This window comes from Canis lupus, chromosome 5 (assembly GCF_048164855.1).
Source record: "Canis lupus baileyi chromosome 5, mCanLup2.hap1, whole genome shotgun sequence".
In the NCBI taxonomy this organism is placed as follows: domain Eukaryota; kingdom Metazoa; phylum Chordata; class Mammalia; order Carnivora; family Canidae; genus Canis; species Canis lupus.
Window position 1 is genome coordinate 982963 of NC_132842.1, and position 15512 is coordinate 998474.

Here is a 15512-nt window from a genome sequence, read left to right on the forward strand (position 1 = left end):
TCTTGACTCTTAAAAATAGCAGGAAACAATATTCTGAACTTAAAACAAATTTATAGCCGCTGTGTGCCAGTACCAGCTGTGTTCGTGGAAACTATCTTGCCGGCATTTGAATCATTAGCACCGTATATGCACAAGGATTTAATTTTGGAATCTGGTATTCCAAACTTCTTTTGAAGATGTTAACTAGCTTACTCTCAGACTGGTCTTTCAGGCCAAATAAGTGGAGGAGCTCAGGCCCATGCAGTCACAGGTTGCCAACAGACCTTGAGCTGCTCTAGGAGCCTCTGAAGATCCTCAGAGTGAGAGAGGTTCAGCAGGGAGAGCTGGATTGAAAATGCAGGATTTCTCATCATTTTCTGGTAGAGTATTAATAGGCTTTGATGCATCTGATTACAATCAGATGCATCAAATCAGTATATGAGTATTATATGCCCACGAGTTTATTATATTGATAAGGATCCTCAAAAATGAAATCTTAAGACTCTGTTTGAGTCTATAATGGCTTCAGCAAAATCAGATTAGATGACAGTTTAGAAGTTCAATATACTGCCTGTAAAGATGCCTGAAGAATCTGAAACCTGCAGAACAGTATGGATCAAATTATCAGAGAGGTGGGTCCGACCACTGGGTGAACACCTCAAAGTTAGACTTGGCCTCTGACTTGATGCACGCTCAGGGCCTCACGAACTATTCTGACTTAGTCAGAAGGCGGTAATGAACAGAACTCCTCAAGGAAGATCAGACGGTCCATTATCCACAAAGACGGGGAGGCAGATTCGTGACTCAGGCCATGGAAAAACAAGAAATCGAGTGATTTATAAAGGACTCTGGGCTGACTGTGGAACTCAAAATGGGAGCAGACACCCTCTATCAGTAAGTTCTGTGGTCTGCCATAGACTGGATCAGATGGTGGTGGCTGTGGGTCTCACTGGTTCAGGATCTATACATCTGTGCCCTGACTACAGTCAGCCCACGGGATGGGGTATAAGGCTGGCCCTTGAACTCATGCACAAACCAAATGCGTTCACGAAGTCGCTGCTGAACTTTAGCGTCCAGGGGACATTATCCCACTGTGGAATCTGGTGTATACCTTCCCATTGTCTCCAGAGCTCTGGCTCACTTAACGTTTTTCAATGATCCCTAGATCACTGAACTGTCCTGAACCCTGGCTTAGCCAGAAAGTGACAATGAACTTCAGCTTGTCACCTTGGCCCCCTTCCCAGAGAGCCAGTTGATGGTTACCCCACAGAGAAGCACCCTACAAGGCGGAGGAAGGCAGGATGCCAGCGAGAGGCCACCAGGGTGGTGACACAACCCCTGAAGGCCACAGCTCGGAACGCTCGGAACTCGAAAAGATGTCCCCTTGGACTGTCGTGTTTTCCGAATTCAGGGGAACAGAACCTCTTCTGTTTCACCTTTTGGCAGCTGGGGGTGCGTGAGCTGCGGGGTCACAGGAATTCTACCCACCTGAGCACAGGGCAGGGGAACTCGGGGTGAAGTTCGAGGGAAGGGAAGTTTGTTTTGCAGTTTAATCAGGTCAACGGTGACGGTGTTCTTTAAGGAAGCAGACTAATTAGAGGAGGCCTTTCTGCTGTCTGCCTCGCCGGGGAGTGTCCTACTGTCGAGGAAACACTGATATACACCACATGCCCCATTAATAAATGACTGCGGAGGCCAAGGCTCAGTGGGCTTCGGCAAAGGAAATGGGAGAAGCTGGAAAACTGACCTGCTCACCCTCTTCTAATGATTAACTTTAAAGTATTTGAAACCTCTGATTGCTCACACTGACCGTTTCCCTTGTTTCCCTTCGTGTGTGTCCTGTGTCCGTGGGGAGGAATTCTGCAGGACACTAACACAACACAAAAGATGGGGGCGGGGAGGCTGCCGCTGAACTGCGGGCTGGCCCCCGAGGAACAGGCGCCAGGGGTTTGTAGTCATCAGGCTCATCTATGAATAAAAGGATACGGAGGTGCTGCCCCCCGAGGGCGCAACGATCACAGCCCCGGCTCCCCGCACCGCACCGCACCGCACCCCATTTCGTGGCACGCCCACTGGAAACGCTGTTGTCAAACTGCCAGCTCCGTGGCAGGCAAAACTGACAAACTTTGCCTGTCTCGGTTTTGTAGAATTGTGATGAAAATAAATAGTCAGGCTGCTGCCTGCGAGATTTCCTTCTCCTGGAGTTTGCAAACACAGTCCGTGTCCTAGATGTGCTGCGTTAAACAAAGTATGTTATCCAGTTCCTTCCGGCGAGAGCTGGGATTGTCACCATTTGGCAATTACTGATGGAGAAGGAAACCTCACTCCCTGCTGCATATACATGTGGATGGAAGGAAAGCAATATTTATGGCTCGTGCTTGGAGACCAGATGCTGCGCGGCATCTCTCTTCTAGGACTTTGAGAGAAACCGAAACAGAGAAGCCCGGCTAATGTGGCTACTTTACGGGGGGAGGGGGGCGCACACGAAATCTACCCCGTTTTCTGTTTGATTTGCTACCTGATTGTATCGTGCTGTCTATCACGGTTGGCCTTTCTGTGGTCAGCACAGTGGTACCACCTGCAAAGCGAAAAATAAGTAACACACAAAAATCAGGAAAAGGGAGCTTTGTGGATAATACACAGTAACGAAATGCTATATGCTTCCTACATCTGTTAGAGGTAAACATTTCCCAGAGAAAATCCTTCCTTTCATTCCCCCTGTGGTTGTCTTTTTACTTGGATTTTGCCCACCACAAGATCAAGTGCAAATAAGCCACGATTTTTTACTTGACACATGCATTCACCAAGCATCCAGGTGGTATGGAGAGTTTGAGACTCGGTTCTAAGGGCATTCCCTGGTTCCCAGGCTAAGTGTGCTACACAACCCTAACTGTGAAAAGCAAAAGCCTCCACACATCCTCAGTGACTTAGGAATTAAACTTGACCTGGGCCTCTAAGCCGCAGACAGCTTCCCAAGGTCTCAGGTGCCAGCCTTCAGGGAGGTGCAGGGCTGCTCCCCACAATCTGTTTTAAAATCAGAAAGCTGAAGTGGGCAGCAGCAGCTCCTCCTTTCTTCAGCTGCTGCAGTTGTTTAGTGTCCCTGAGGGCAAATACTCTGCGCACTATGTGATTTGGAGAAACCACAGAAAAAGGCAAAGGGAGACACACTGCCTCATAGGCCCGGAGCACTAGGAGATGGCCGAAACAATACCCTGGACACTGGGGGCTTCCAATCAGCTGGGGTCAACTTTGGGATTCCTGGTGACAGAACCATGTGATTCACCCTCTTTTGTTTTGCATCTTGGCGCTTCCATTTTCTGCTCATTAAACCACTGTTTTAAAGTAGTGTTCTGGAACTTGTCAACCATAAGAGTCACCTGAGCGCCTTGAAGCTGTAGTTGTCAATCCACGAATCCTCCCCAGGCCCCACAGAACCAGAATTTCCAGAGGTAAGGCCTTGGCATCTGAATTTTTGAAAGTTTCTCAGGTGAGTCTTATAAGCCACTGAGTATGGGACACACTGGTTTGCTGTTCATTACTTGGATGTTTTGAGAAAGCCATTTCTCCTTATGTGTATCTGTTATGGTCAGAGATCATCTGTTTGTCACCCCAAGAGTTGCCCTTTGGGGAAGGGCATGGGGTGGGCTCATGAGTATCATGGGAAGCTCTGAAGGAAGCTTATAAGGTGCCACTGTATGCCTTCTAATAGTTTTGTTCAATAAAGATCTGTGTGATCATCTCTATCCTAGCCAGGCCCTAGTTTTACCCTGCAGCTTCCACAGATCAGAAATCATCCAGATTACAAAGCAGAGAGCTGTAAAATCGTGCTCTTGGGATGGTATGAAGATTTTGGAGCTAATTGACTGCAGCACCAAGTCATGTTACCCTTGCTCTCCCGGTAAATATGCTGGATGAGTGGTCACACGTGTGCCTGGCCTCAATGAGGCAGGCGCTAGGAAGAAGGAATTATATATATTATGGGTTAAGAAGGTGAATCTATAATGGCAGAATTGGAGAGAGGCCAGCATACATTAGCGTTCCGTTCCCGGTGGTCTTACAGGACAAAGACTCAAGGTGAAAATTCACTTTTTAAGACCGATATGCATTATCAGTTTTGTTATAGGTTGGGAACCAAATTCTGCTGTTGGGTACACCCAGATCCAATGTGAAATTTGGCCTCCTGGTACCTTTGAAACCAACTGCATTATCTATTGACTTCAAAGGCATTTGCAAATGAGTAAATTCAGGGGTGAATTTTCATCTTGGCAAGGAAGTATGGAAGAGAGCGAAACCTCTGCTCATTTCCATACGTTCAGTACAGTTCACCTGAAATTCAGTGTTGTTTGTAAGTAATGAGCATTTTGCTAAAGTCCTTATTTCCCACTATATTCAAAGTTGTCGCCCCGGGAGGAGAAATTATGACACCATCTGCATGAAAGAACCAAATACCGCACGAGAGAGAGCATTCATCCTAATTTCATCCTGATTTCCACATTCCCTCCTAACAGGGTTAAAGTGAGGCTGCTTTTTGTTTGGCTCCATTACACGCAACGTGCCAAGTTTGAGGCTCCAACAGTAAAGCCTGGAACAGGAGGAGCAAGGATGGTGCAGAGCTGTGTGAGAGCCTAGGATGTGAACCATCCCCATGTGAGAGGATATCTGGGTTAGGGGAGGCTTTTGCTTCTCACAAAAACGTTTACACATGAGCATGCCCTTTCTCAGAGAAAGGATAACAAAGAGCTTCATAAAACAAAATAAGTAAAAAAACAAAAACAAAAACAAAAAACCAAAGACAAAAACACAATCCAAAATGGCCATTAATGCAATAAAGAAATTTGAAACATGAGATTCTTTCTGAAATCATCTCTTCTTGATGAGAGCACGGAACAGGCATTATCAAGACCTCTGGAAGTTCTTAATATATGCATATATTTACAGAAAAATTGAGACAAATGGTCTGGCTTGAGAAAATGACTTTTTCTTTGCCATGGTAATACATAAAAAAAAAAAGTAGACCTCATTTCTATCTAACCAATAAAAGATTTTAAATGCTGTAGATAAACTGTAACCCTATCCTTTTAAAGGACTGTCAGTGTTTCCAGTATAAATGACCCATTTTCTGTGGTGTGCTACTTGTTGCCATACATAATTTCCTCCAGGCTAACATACTTGCCCTGTTTCATTCAAGGGCTTTAGTTTCAATTGATTCAGTCATGAACTGATGCAAAAATGAGAAGGTTGGTTGTTCTGATACGAGGAGTAAATCTGAGGCTTTGTTTCTAATCAATATTAACTGACCACTTTAGGGTTTATAAAGAAAAGAACCCTCTCCACAAGAGGGCAATTGAAAGGGTATATACTGTGATGACTATAGTCGTTCTTTTTTATGAGGAATTTCACTACGGATGTGTGACAGAGCCCACAAAAGTCCTGAGGTCTGTGGCAGGCTGTTTATAAGCAATCTAGGGAAAGTTCCACAGGGCCTGGTTCACAGAATGGTACTCTGTTCTTCACACCAGCTGTAGGGTTTTCAGTTGAACTTGATATCGCACAAAGAAAATGCCTCTGCATTAATTAATTTTTGTGGCTCGTGGCTACTTACAGACAAGATTTGTTTTAAAAAACCCATAGTAACATTTATTGGCCCTATGACTATAAGCAATTATCCTGGGAACTTGGAGGGAGACAGCCTTAGGAGCTGGGATTTAAATGGAAACCTGGTTCATGGCACTGAATTTCTGAGCTAGATTTTACCCCTTATTTATCTGAGTGCCGAGCTCTCTCGTCACTTCAGAGGAGAGCTTTTGAAGTAATTGGAAATGTACAGTGGGGTGTTTCCTTCCAGATTTTACATTAATGCCTTAGCCAATAACATGGCACTGTTATGAAGTGACATGGTAATGCCTTCAGTTTTGCCCATGGAAATTAATTATGTGGGCTGTCTGAGTCCCTTCTGGACAAAAATATAGATCTGCAGCCAAGAGCTCATGTTTAATCTAAAATGAGAGTCAGATGCTATATGAAACTGCATTTTTACCCAGGTGGCAGTAAAAGTCCTACGGTGATTTTGGCCACAATAGTGTGAAAATCCTACCACCTTGGCCCATTTCCAAGTGGTACAATCCCATTTCCCCAGTTGTCTAATATTTCCTCTGCCACTCCCAGTAGAAGACGAGGTCTCTCTCTGAGGGTTTTAAAAATGCTATGGAGTAATACTCTTAATTAGTGAGGAATTTGGGACACAACCTCCCGGATACATTTGTTAGTTGTTCCTGATGTGAAATAACAACTAATTCTGCCTTTGTAAATTTTAATGTCAAATGATTTACAAAATTCTAACTTAAAAGCTGCATTTTGAATATAAGCCCGATTTAATCAATTAGTTGGGTAAAGGTTCCACTCCAAACATCTTAACCTTGTTAGAAAATGAAAATAAACATTCGAAAGTGTGTGGTTATGTATGGGTGGTGCATGTGTTATGGGGGTGGGGCTTTGAAGATGAGGATGAGTTTAGCACATTTAGCCATGGAGAAATCTGTATTTGATTAAAAGCATCCTAGCCTCTGGCTCTGAACACGGCTTAGATGATTGCTTTGAATGGCGGTGGCAGGTCGGCACCGGGCAAGAAAGGATGCATCGGCAGCTCCTTCACCACAGGACCACCGCCAGCCAGGAGGAGGAGGAGTTATGCAAACACAAACAAATGTCTAGCCGGGTCTCAACCACAATATGACTGAAATGGCACAGCAATGGGATGAAGATGGTTTCTGCACCTGTGAGCTGGAAGTCATCACCTGTTCCGCTGTGGCAGTTGGCCTGGTCGTCATCACACTCATCCACCAGGTTCCCGTTGGGAGTGGTTGGACCAGCTGTAGGTGCTGAAACAAGATCCAAGGATTATGATCTCACACCTCTGCAATGTATTCGCAGGGCTCTGGCTTTGGAATCTGCTAACACCTTTGCAGAAAACTCTAATCCGTCCTAAGCAGGCTGGGAGCATGGTTTGCCTCTCTTTCAGGAGCTAAATATACTTGGATTTGGCAGAGTGCATTGGGGACTGCTCTGTTTGGTATTTGATCCATATCTGCTGAGGAGAGTAGGCTGCCTTAGCGTTTTATACATTGTTATCTACATAAACATCCTTTTTCTGAACAGTGCTTGAATTCTCTCACTGGTTATTTATTCATGACCCTGGAATTGAGAACTTTGATGATGGAGATTCTGCTTCAACTGGTTGTCTTTTCATTTCCAGTGTGCTAGAGAACTCACTTGTCACACGAATTCTTTTACATTCTCAGCATTTGCTAAGTTCGTATCATAATTTTTCCCTAAAAGGGGGTCTCAAGATTCTCTCTTACTAAAGTACTATTCTGTTTTTTTTTTTTTAATTGTTTTGACTGATTCCATTTCCCTTTAAGTAAGCTTCTCAACCTGGGACCCCCCCCCCCCCACCGCCCCCCTCTGGAGCAGGTGTTTGAGAGGAGTTGTCTTAGATATCCCGGGGTCATTTTCCCTGAACTGCTGGGCGGACTACATTCCAACCCTGGCAGGTATTCCTGTATCTCTGAGTTTGTTGTTGAAAGGTAGCCAACATTAATCAAAGACTGCTTTTGAAGTTCTTTAAATTTAGTTTGGTCTATTATTTTCAGCCTGTCACTCATTCCTGCAATCTGTTTAATATTTTACAGTTTTAGGCATTACATTTCATTTTACAGAACCTGAGGTAACGTACAGTTTTCTTGAAGTCTGAGAACCAGACAAGATACCAGGAGCAGGGGGGCCTGTTCTCTGAGAGCTTCTGGCCAGCAGGACTGTATCGGTAACTGCTTCTTTCTCAACAAAAATTTGATACTGTTTGTTATTGTGCTTAATTAGTGAGCAGAGTTATGACAAATATAGAAACAGAGCTATTTTTTACTTCCCCAACTGCCCAGAACACACGCCAGTAATAACTAGGAAATCAGCACATATAGAGAATGTGTACACAGTCTAGGCATGCAGTGTAGACTGCGTAAAATGTCTGCACGTTCTGGGCTCCACTTGTCGCCATCACTGAATCAATAGAATCCTCCCTGGCATTCCAGATGCTTGTCTTCACTGAGTTATGTGCCACTTTTAAGTACTTAAAACTCTCTGTTCATTTGCATTCCTTATGGTATTTATAGAGGTGGAGTTCCTCATTGGAAGCGGTCCGGGGTAGGACCTGGCTTAAAGTGAAAAGGTAGAAAGTGAATAATTTTTATTTCCCAATTTTACTGCTTGAATATATTTTCTCTTCTGTGATTCTCTAATTGTTTCTCATAAATGCTAGCCTAAAGTAAGATGGCCACGCGTGCAAGGCTGAGAATCTTCCAGACCAGGAGACACAGAGCAGATACTAACTAAGGGCCTGTTAATGATTTTAAGGAAGAAAAAAAAGCCCACTCCCTTTCACCAATTGTGTCAAAAAGCTCTGACATTACTTTCCCGGGATGTTGACTTCTCTTACGGCTGCTCGGGGCAACTTCCTCACTTTTGTGAGCACTTGGGAACATCTGCAGCAAATCTCTTCACCAACCATTTCTACCTCACTACAACTGGCAAACTGCCACCAGCCTCAGTCTTTTCAACCAACCATTCATTCCACCTCTTAAATCTGTGTTGCTCTTCAATCTGCTTGTCCCTCCTTTTTCTCGGTTTCTTTGCCAAAGTCCTGGCACATAGTCATTCTTAGCCTGGGTTGATAGTGACTAGATAACTCAGAGGTCTGAGAAGTGACTCCAGATTCAGAAACAACTACACAATAAAGAATGGGAGATAATGGCCTGCTTTAAAATAAATACATACAAAAGTAGCTATGAATTATTCACCAGTATGGTGATTTATATCTTAAGATTCTCTAGTGCATAAGAAAAGTTTTATGATGTTTAATGTGCTCAAGAATGTAATTATATTTGGGTAGCTCAAAACACAAATAATTTTGAAACCACAAGAAGGTGATATTAAAAAGCATTCTTCAGAACAACCATGAGCATATGCTCGATTGATTAACATCTGGGTACCAACAATAGCCATCCTTTGAGCTAGCCTGGAGGAAGACCTTTATGGGGATGGAAAAGTTGGTTACTCATTTATGACCAAATCTAAGGCAGATGGGAATTCTAATGCACGAAAAGCATTCGATGGTACAATAAACAACCATCGCATCAGTTTTTCAAACATTCCTCTTACTTATTATGTGATAAAAAGGCAGAGCTGAGTGCAGTTCTGAGGTCAGTGAGTGAAATGAATTTGTCCTTGGTATGACTTTCATATGATAAGTTTATGCAATAATATCCTTAAACGGACCTTCACCGCATGATCAGGTATAATATTATCTCACGTAAAGATTTGTTTCTCTGCATCAGCCTGAAACAACACTAAGAAAGTCAAAGGAATTGGTGGTTTCCAGGGGTCAAGGGGAAACTGCTTCATGGGTGTGGGGTTTTACCCTGGAGTGATGGAAATGTTTTGGGACGAACATTGTGGTGGTTGCATAAATAACTGTGCATGTCTTTCCTAAGTGACAATGAATTATTCACTTAAAAATGGTGAGTTTTATATCATGTGAATTTCACCTCAGTAAATTATTAAAAAAAAAAATCAAAGGAGGCAACTCAGAATCTGAGGAGAGTTCTGCAAACAACCAACACAAAGCACTGTTTCGTGGAGGGTGCTGGAATATTGAGCCTCATGTACCGGCAGATGCAGAGGCAGGCTCACCCAGGGGAAAAAGCTGGCAATTTGCAGCAGCACCATCAGAGGCACAAAAGCATGAAGAAAGAGATTTAAGAAGTGGGGAAGTAGAAGGGAGTCTGGAAAATGTAATTACCTTCCACTTCACAGCCCAGCAGCTCCATTCTTAGCCCCAGGCCTCCATGAGTAGCTCTCTCAGGGTAGATCCTGATGAATCGTGTAGAAAGAGGTGGAAAAGTCCGCAGCTCAGGTGTGTCGTAGTTGTTGTTGCCTTCGAAAGACTGTGAAATAGGAGAAACACCATCATCCATAAAACCTCCCTTTTGGCAGAAGAGTCCCTCCTCTGGGACGCTTAATAAAGCAGAGAAATAGACCCCATCCCACCCCTTGGTAAATGGCTGACACTTCTTTCATAAATGAGATAGGGGGAAGAAAAAAAAAAAAACAATTAAAGCTTCTCTAAGAAGTGACGTGTCATTTCTCAGAAACTTTGTGGAGTACATGCAGAGGCTATCCCAGAAGCTGAGGATTTAATGAGACATGAGGCTGATGTGCTTGGGAGAAGGGACACTTCTACCGCCTCTTTGAGGTGGAGGAAGATGGGGAGGAGATATTAAATTTAGTGTAGTGCACGAGCTATTTAGTTAGGAACTGGGGTGTTTCCAACCCACTGAAATTACTATTTACTGAAGCAGTACAACAAGTTGGAGGCATTTGTAGATAAAAGACCTTCTCGTCTCAGGAAAATAACAAGGGTCCTAACTACCGAGTGAGGGCCTGATGCCAGGCTGAACTGCAGCGTGAATGGGCTCCTCTTATTGAAGTCCATGCCTAACGTGAAGACACTGTCATTCTTCCGGAGCCAGGCCACCCATTGCCAGTGCTGCTACTTAATTATTTTAGTTCCCTTTTCACATTGACAGGAAGGTCAAAATCCTTGAGTGGAATCATAAGAAAATGGAACAATAACTTTTGCAAGAAATAGATAAGCCTTCTTATTTCCTCTTCTCTCAACATCATTCTTAATCCTGTTCAGGATGGGAGGTGGGGAGGGGGGTTAGAAAAATCAAATCACCTTACCATTAGGAGTGTCTTATTATTCAACAAACATTGCATAATGTTTATTGGCACAAAACATTGTTCTAAGTGCTTAAAATACATGAATTCATTTAATCCTTAAGACAACTCCATGAGGTAGATTCTATCATTAACCTCAGTTTACAGATGAGGCACAGAGAGGTTGAGCAATTGTCCATGGCTATATGTGCAATAAGTGTTAGAGCCAGGGTTCAAACCTAGGCAGTCTTAACTGGTGCCTGGCACCACACCCTTATGGTGTCTTAGCCCTTAGAAATTATCGAGACTAATCTCATTAAATTCGGGGAAACTGAGGTCTATAATCAAGGGGAAACTGAGGTCTATAATCAAGGTCACATATTTAGTTTCCTTAATTTTTCCTTAAATATAGCGTTGCTTGGGCCACCAAACTGGGTAGATTAGATTCAGTGGATGGTCAGCCCCAGATCATGTCAGTCAAGAGCAGGGACTACACCAACTGTTGAGTCAAGACGTCATAAACCAGCAAAAGATGTGATCATTCAGTGGCAGAAATATCAGGGCAAAATGCGCATGTATGTAAGAGAAGATAGATTGGGTCGGATATAACATGACCAGAGGTTCTCTGAGTTCTAGAAGGAAAAGTCTCCAGGAACCTAAAGGGACATGGTTAACATAGACCTGCTTCTTTCCCTGAAAGATTCCTTCCATTATTTTCAAGAGTAAATTCATTATTGGGGTTCCGCATTCTTGATAGAACACGTTTGCTTCCAATAATTGAGAATCTGGCATACATTATTGTGAGGCCCAGTTAAGTGTCACCAGTGAGGTCTAATTATAATGAAAACAACATTAGTACACATGGCTGTTCTGTCTATGTTAACAGCACTCCAATAATCATAGGAAAGAGCAGTTGCAGTTATGGAATCCTGGGCTCTTTTTCTAATTTTAACTTGAGTAATGAATTAGCACAATGTAAAAACATTATAAAAGCTGTCAGTGATGAGGTGGGAAGAATATTAGCAGTAAAGAGCCATATGGAACTGGGCTAACTTTGTTAACATAAGGTTGTTTATGAAATATCTTAGTGTCCTTTTACTAATCATGTTTTAGAAGAAGAGGGCTTTGAGTATTGAGATCTATCTGCTTCTGAGAAGTCCAGTTAATTCAGATACTCTGATATACCTTGTCCATCACATGCTACTTGAGGGTCGGAAGTGAGGAGCAGGTATACAGGATTTTAAATCCATCGAAGTGCTGTTGTATTCATAAAACCCAGTACTCATTCTAGTATTACATAAAAGGTACTTGGCGGGATCCCTGGGTGGCTCAGCAGTTGAGCGTCTGCCTTTGGTCCAGGGTGTGATGCTGGAGTCCTGGGATTGAGTCCCACACATCAGGCTCCCTGCATGGAGCCTGCTTCTCCCTCTGCCTGTGTCTCTGCCTCTCTCTCTCTCTGTGTCTTTCATGAATAAATAAATAAAGACTTAAAAAAAAAAAAAAGGTACTTGGCATCGTAAGCAGGTGACCTTCATTTGTAAGTTTAAATATAGTATGTTTTAAATATCATTATACAATTTAGTAATATGTACTGCTCCTAAACTGAAGGTTTTACCAGTGTCCTTTTTCATCTTAAAGATTTTATTTCAGGAGAAGGACACGTCAGGAATCACAGATGAGGCTCTGTGTTAAATAATTTAGATGCTTTTGTGGTTTTAAATATCATAGGAAGATGATAATGATGGATAAAATAATATTTTAGGAGAAAAATCTCACAGACTCATGAATGGAGTTTTTGTTGTTGTTAAAATTGAAAACTGTTTGCTGGCTTCCAGGGGGGATTCTATATGCAATGTACTACAATAGAGTGATAGATTTAGACTTAATTGCAGAGGAGATGAGACATCTTATCCAAAGCATACGGTGATTTGTTTTCTTTCTCTCATAGAACTCTCGTGTTGAAGAACATGTCACCACAGCACCAGCTCCAGGATGAGGCTGATGTGCGGCACATTCACACTTCGTGATAAAGTCAGAAGGCCCCTTGTCCTAGAAAAGATTGGCTCTTAGGGGAACTCCAGTTTTTGATGTTTATTTTACTTTTTCTTTTATCAAAACAAGAGAGGCAGACATAAAAGGGGCAAACAAAATGAACACAATAAAGAGAGGAGCTGTATGTAGATTAAAAAAAATCCACTAGAAATGTTTTAGAAACCACAAGTTAAGCAGGGGTGAGACTGGGAGAGAAATGCTTACATTTCTGACAGCATCCTAACTCTCAGTGGCCCACTACACTGGTGTGACCACGGCCTGTAGGGGACAGGTGGTCTCTGCAGAGCCCCACATCTGGACAGAGGGGGAGCTGGCTGCACTGGCAGGCTTTTGTTTCCTGCCACGCCCTTGGCCTGAGGCACCATTATCAAGCCACACTGCCAAACTCGCTTAGAGTGGGAGCAAGGATAACATTCCCACCAGTGGGCAGGGAGCTTTTCACAAAAGGAGTAGGTCCTGGGAGAAGCAGTGGTGGAAAGGCTACGATGGGAAGCCAGTTGTATTGGGTGTGAGAAGCACCATCAGCAGAAGGCCATTCCCACAGTGCTTACAGAATGGATGGTTTCTGGTGTTACTTATTTCAAACTCAAACCAGCTCTCAGGCCACCCAACATACTCCTGGATGTCCTCTCCCGGTTGGTGTTGTGTGCTCAGGAAATGCAACTAAGTTTGACTATCAGTCTAACTAAAACATGATCACTAAAGAATATATATATATATATATATATATATATATATATATATATATATTTTTTTTTTTTTTTAAAAAGATACCATGTGTTGTGACTATTGGAATAGCTCTCTTTTCACTGGGTCAAGAGCCAATTGTTTTTCAAAAGATTCCAATGAATAAAAAACATACTGATGCGTTATTCACAAAAGCCAAAAAGCAGAAGCCCTGACAGTGTCCATCCGTGGATGAATGGATACGTGAAATGTGGTACGTGCATACAGCAGAGCATCAACCAGCTTTAAAAGAAAGGGAATCCTGTCCCATGCTACTACTTGAGCATACTGTGCTAAGTCAAATAAGCCAGGCACAAAGGCTCACACATTGTATGATCTCACTTATATGAGGCTCCTAGAGAAGTCAAATTCATAGTGACAGGATGTGGAATGGTGGTTGCCAGGAGCTGGGGGTCAGGGGGATGGGAGTTCTTGCTCGGTGGGTATAGAGTTGCAGTTTTGCAAGATGCCACAGCTCTGGAGATTGGTTGCACAACAGTATTAATGTACTTAACACCACTGAACCGTACACCTTGAAAAGGTTAAGATGGTAAATTTTATGTTACATGTATGTCATGATAATTAAAATGTAAAAACAGGGACTCCTTGGTGTCTCAGCAGTTTGGCATCTGCCTTCGGCCCGAGGCATGATCCTGGAGACCGGGGATCGAGTCCCACATTGTGCTCCCTGCATGGAGCCTGCTTCTCTCTCTCTGCCTCTCTCTCTGCCTGTGTCTCTGCCTCTTTCTCTGTGTCTCTGATGAACAAATAAAATCTTAAAAAAAATAAAATAAAATGTAAAAACAAACAAATCCATTTAAACAAGGGATGAATGAGAGAAGGGGAAAGGGATGGGGAAGGGGAGGCTAACCGATTAGAATCTGCAGAGAGATTCTGAATTTCTACTGGGTTGTCCTGTCAGCCTCCAAGCCCCCAGCATCTGGGCCACCCTGTCTCCTGAGTGTTGAGCTTTCCACTGTCCACTGAGGAAGGAAAGGTGATCAGCATATGCGATTCTGTGTTGCTCTCAGATACCACCTTTAGCACCTCATTCCTGGCTTCGCTAGAATGGGGTCCTACGAACACCATCAAACACCTCCACTGATGTCATGGCTTAAAGAAATACAAAGTCATATATCTTCAGGAAAATGCTGGAGATCCTTGATTTAAGTCAACGACACGAGAAAAGACTTCCTCCCCAGCAGCCGCTCTCATCCCTGGACCTCACCTTAGCCTTGCGCTTGCTGTCATCCATGATCATTCTCCAGTCTGAGCCATTGTTGCTGTAGCCAATCTTGAACTTCCTCATGAACACCTTGTTCTCCCGGTGCTTCCCCCCTTGAATGATGATGCCCCTCACAATCTTCTCTTCCCCCAGGTCCACCTGGAGCCACTCGTTGATGTATGGGTGAGGCGCGGGTGGCAGTGTCCAGCCGGAGCGACTGGTTACCAGGCGAATATTTTCAGGCATCCAGTTTCTCTCTCCTTGGTTTGATGCTGTTATCTGGGAGTCAGAGATAAGTCCAGACACCATACCCAGCATGCCAGAGCAAGGATAATCTAGAGGGTGAAGGGAAAGAGATGATGTAAGATGATTTTCTATGAGTCTCCATGCCTAGAAACAGAATACCACAGATTGAATAGGAACATTGTACCCATTCACATACATTTTTAAGTCTCTGGATCATTTGACATTAAGCCAGAGCCTTCCCTCCCTCAAACCTTCCTTCTATACTTTCAGAACCCCCCTCCCACACCCATGTTCCAATAAAAAACAGTCCTCCATAAGGGCATATATTTCCCCCTTTTTGAGTTCTTCCAAATTTAATGTCAAAGTATTGATGTTCCAGTCCCTTGGGTATCTAGAATCTATCCCTAGATCCAGCACAGGTCCTGCCCAACAGAAGTTCAGTGTATGACAGGCTGGAGATGTGAAATCAGTAATGTCAATAGCAGGATGCTATCCTGCCCACCCCTCTTTCTAA

At 43.3% G+C, this 15512-nt stretch overlaps 1 protein-coding gene across 4 annotated transcripts in view; it reads right to left on the bottom strand.

Moving 5' to 3' along the window:
• The window catches only part of NRP1 (neuropilin 1), a 137352-nt gene that overhangs the window by 15099 nt on the left and 106741 nt on the right, over positions 1-15512 (bottom strand). For 2 of the 4 annotated variants that reach the window (XM_072825167.1, XM_072825166.1), the window contains exons 9-12: positions 14756-15087; positions 9830-9974; positions 6774-6857; positions 2498-2557 (exon numbers count right to left, since the gene is read on the bottom strand). In XM_072825167.1, the coding sequence (XP_072681268.1) occupies positions 2498-2557; positions 6774-6857; positions 9830-9974; positions 14756-15087 (621 nt within the window). Of the gene's footprint in view, positions 1-2497; positions 2558-6752; positions 6858-9829; positions 9975-14755; positions 15088-15512 lie in introns of all 4 variants that reach the window. The other 2 variants (XM_072825165.1, XM_072825164.1) reach the window with 1 other exon arrangement.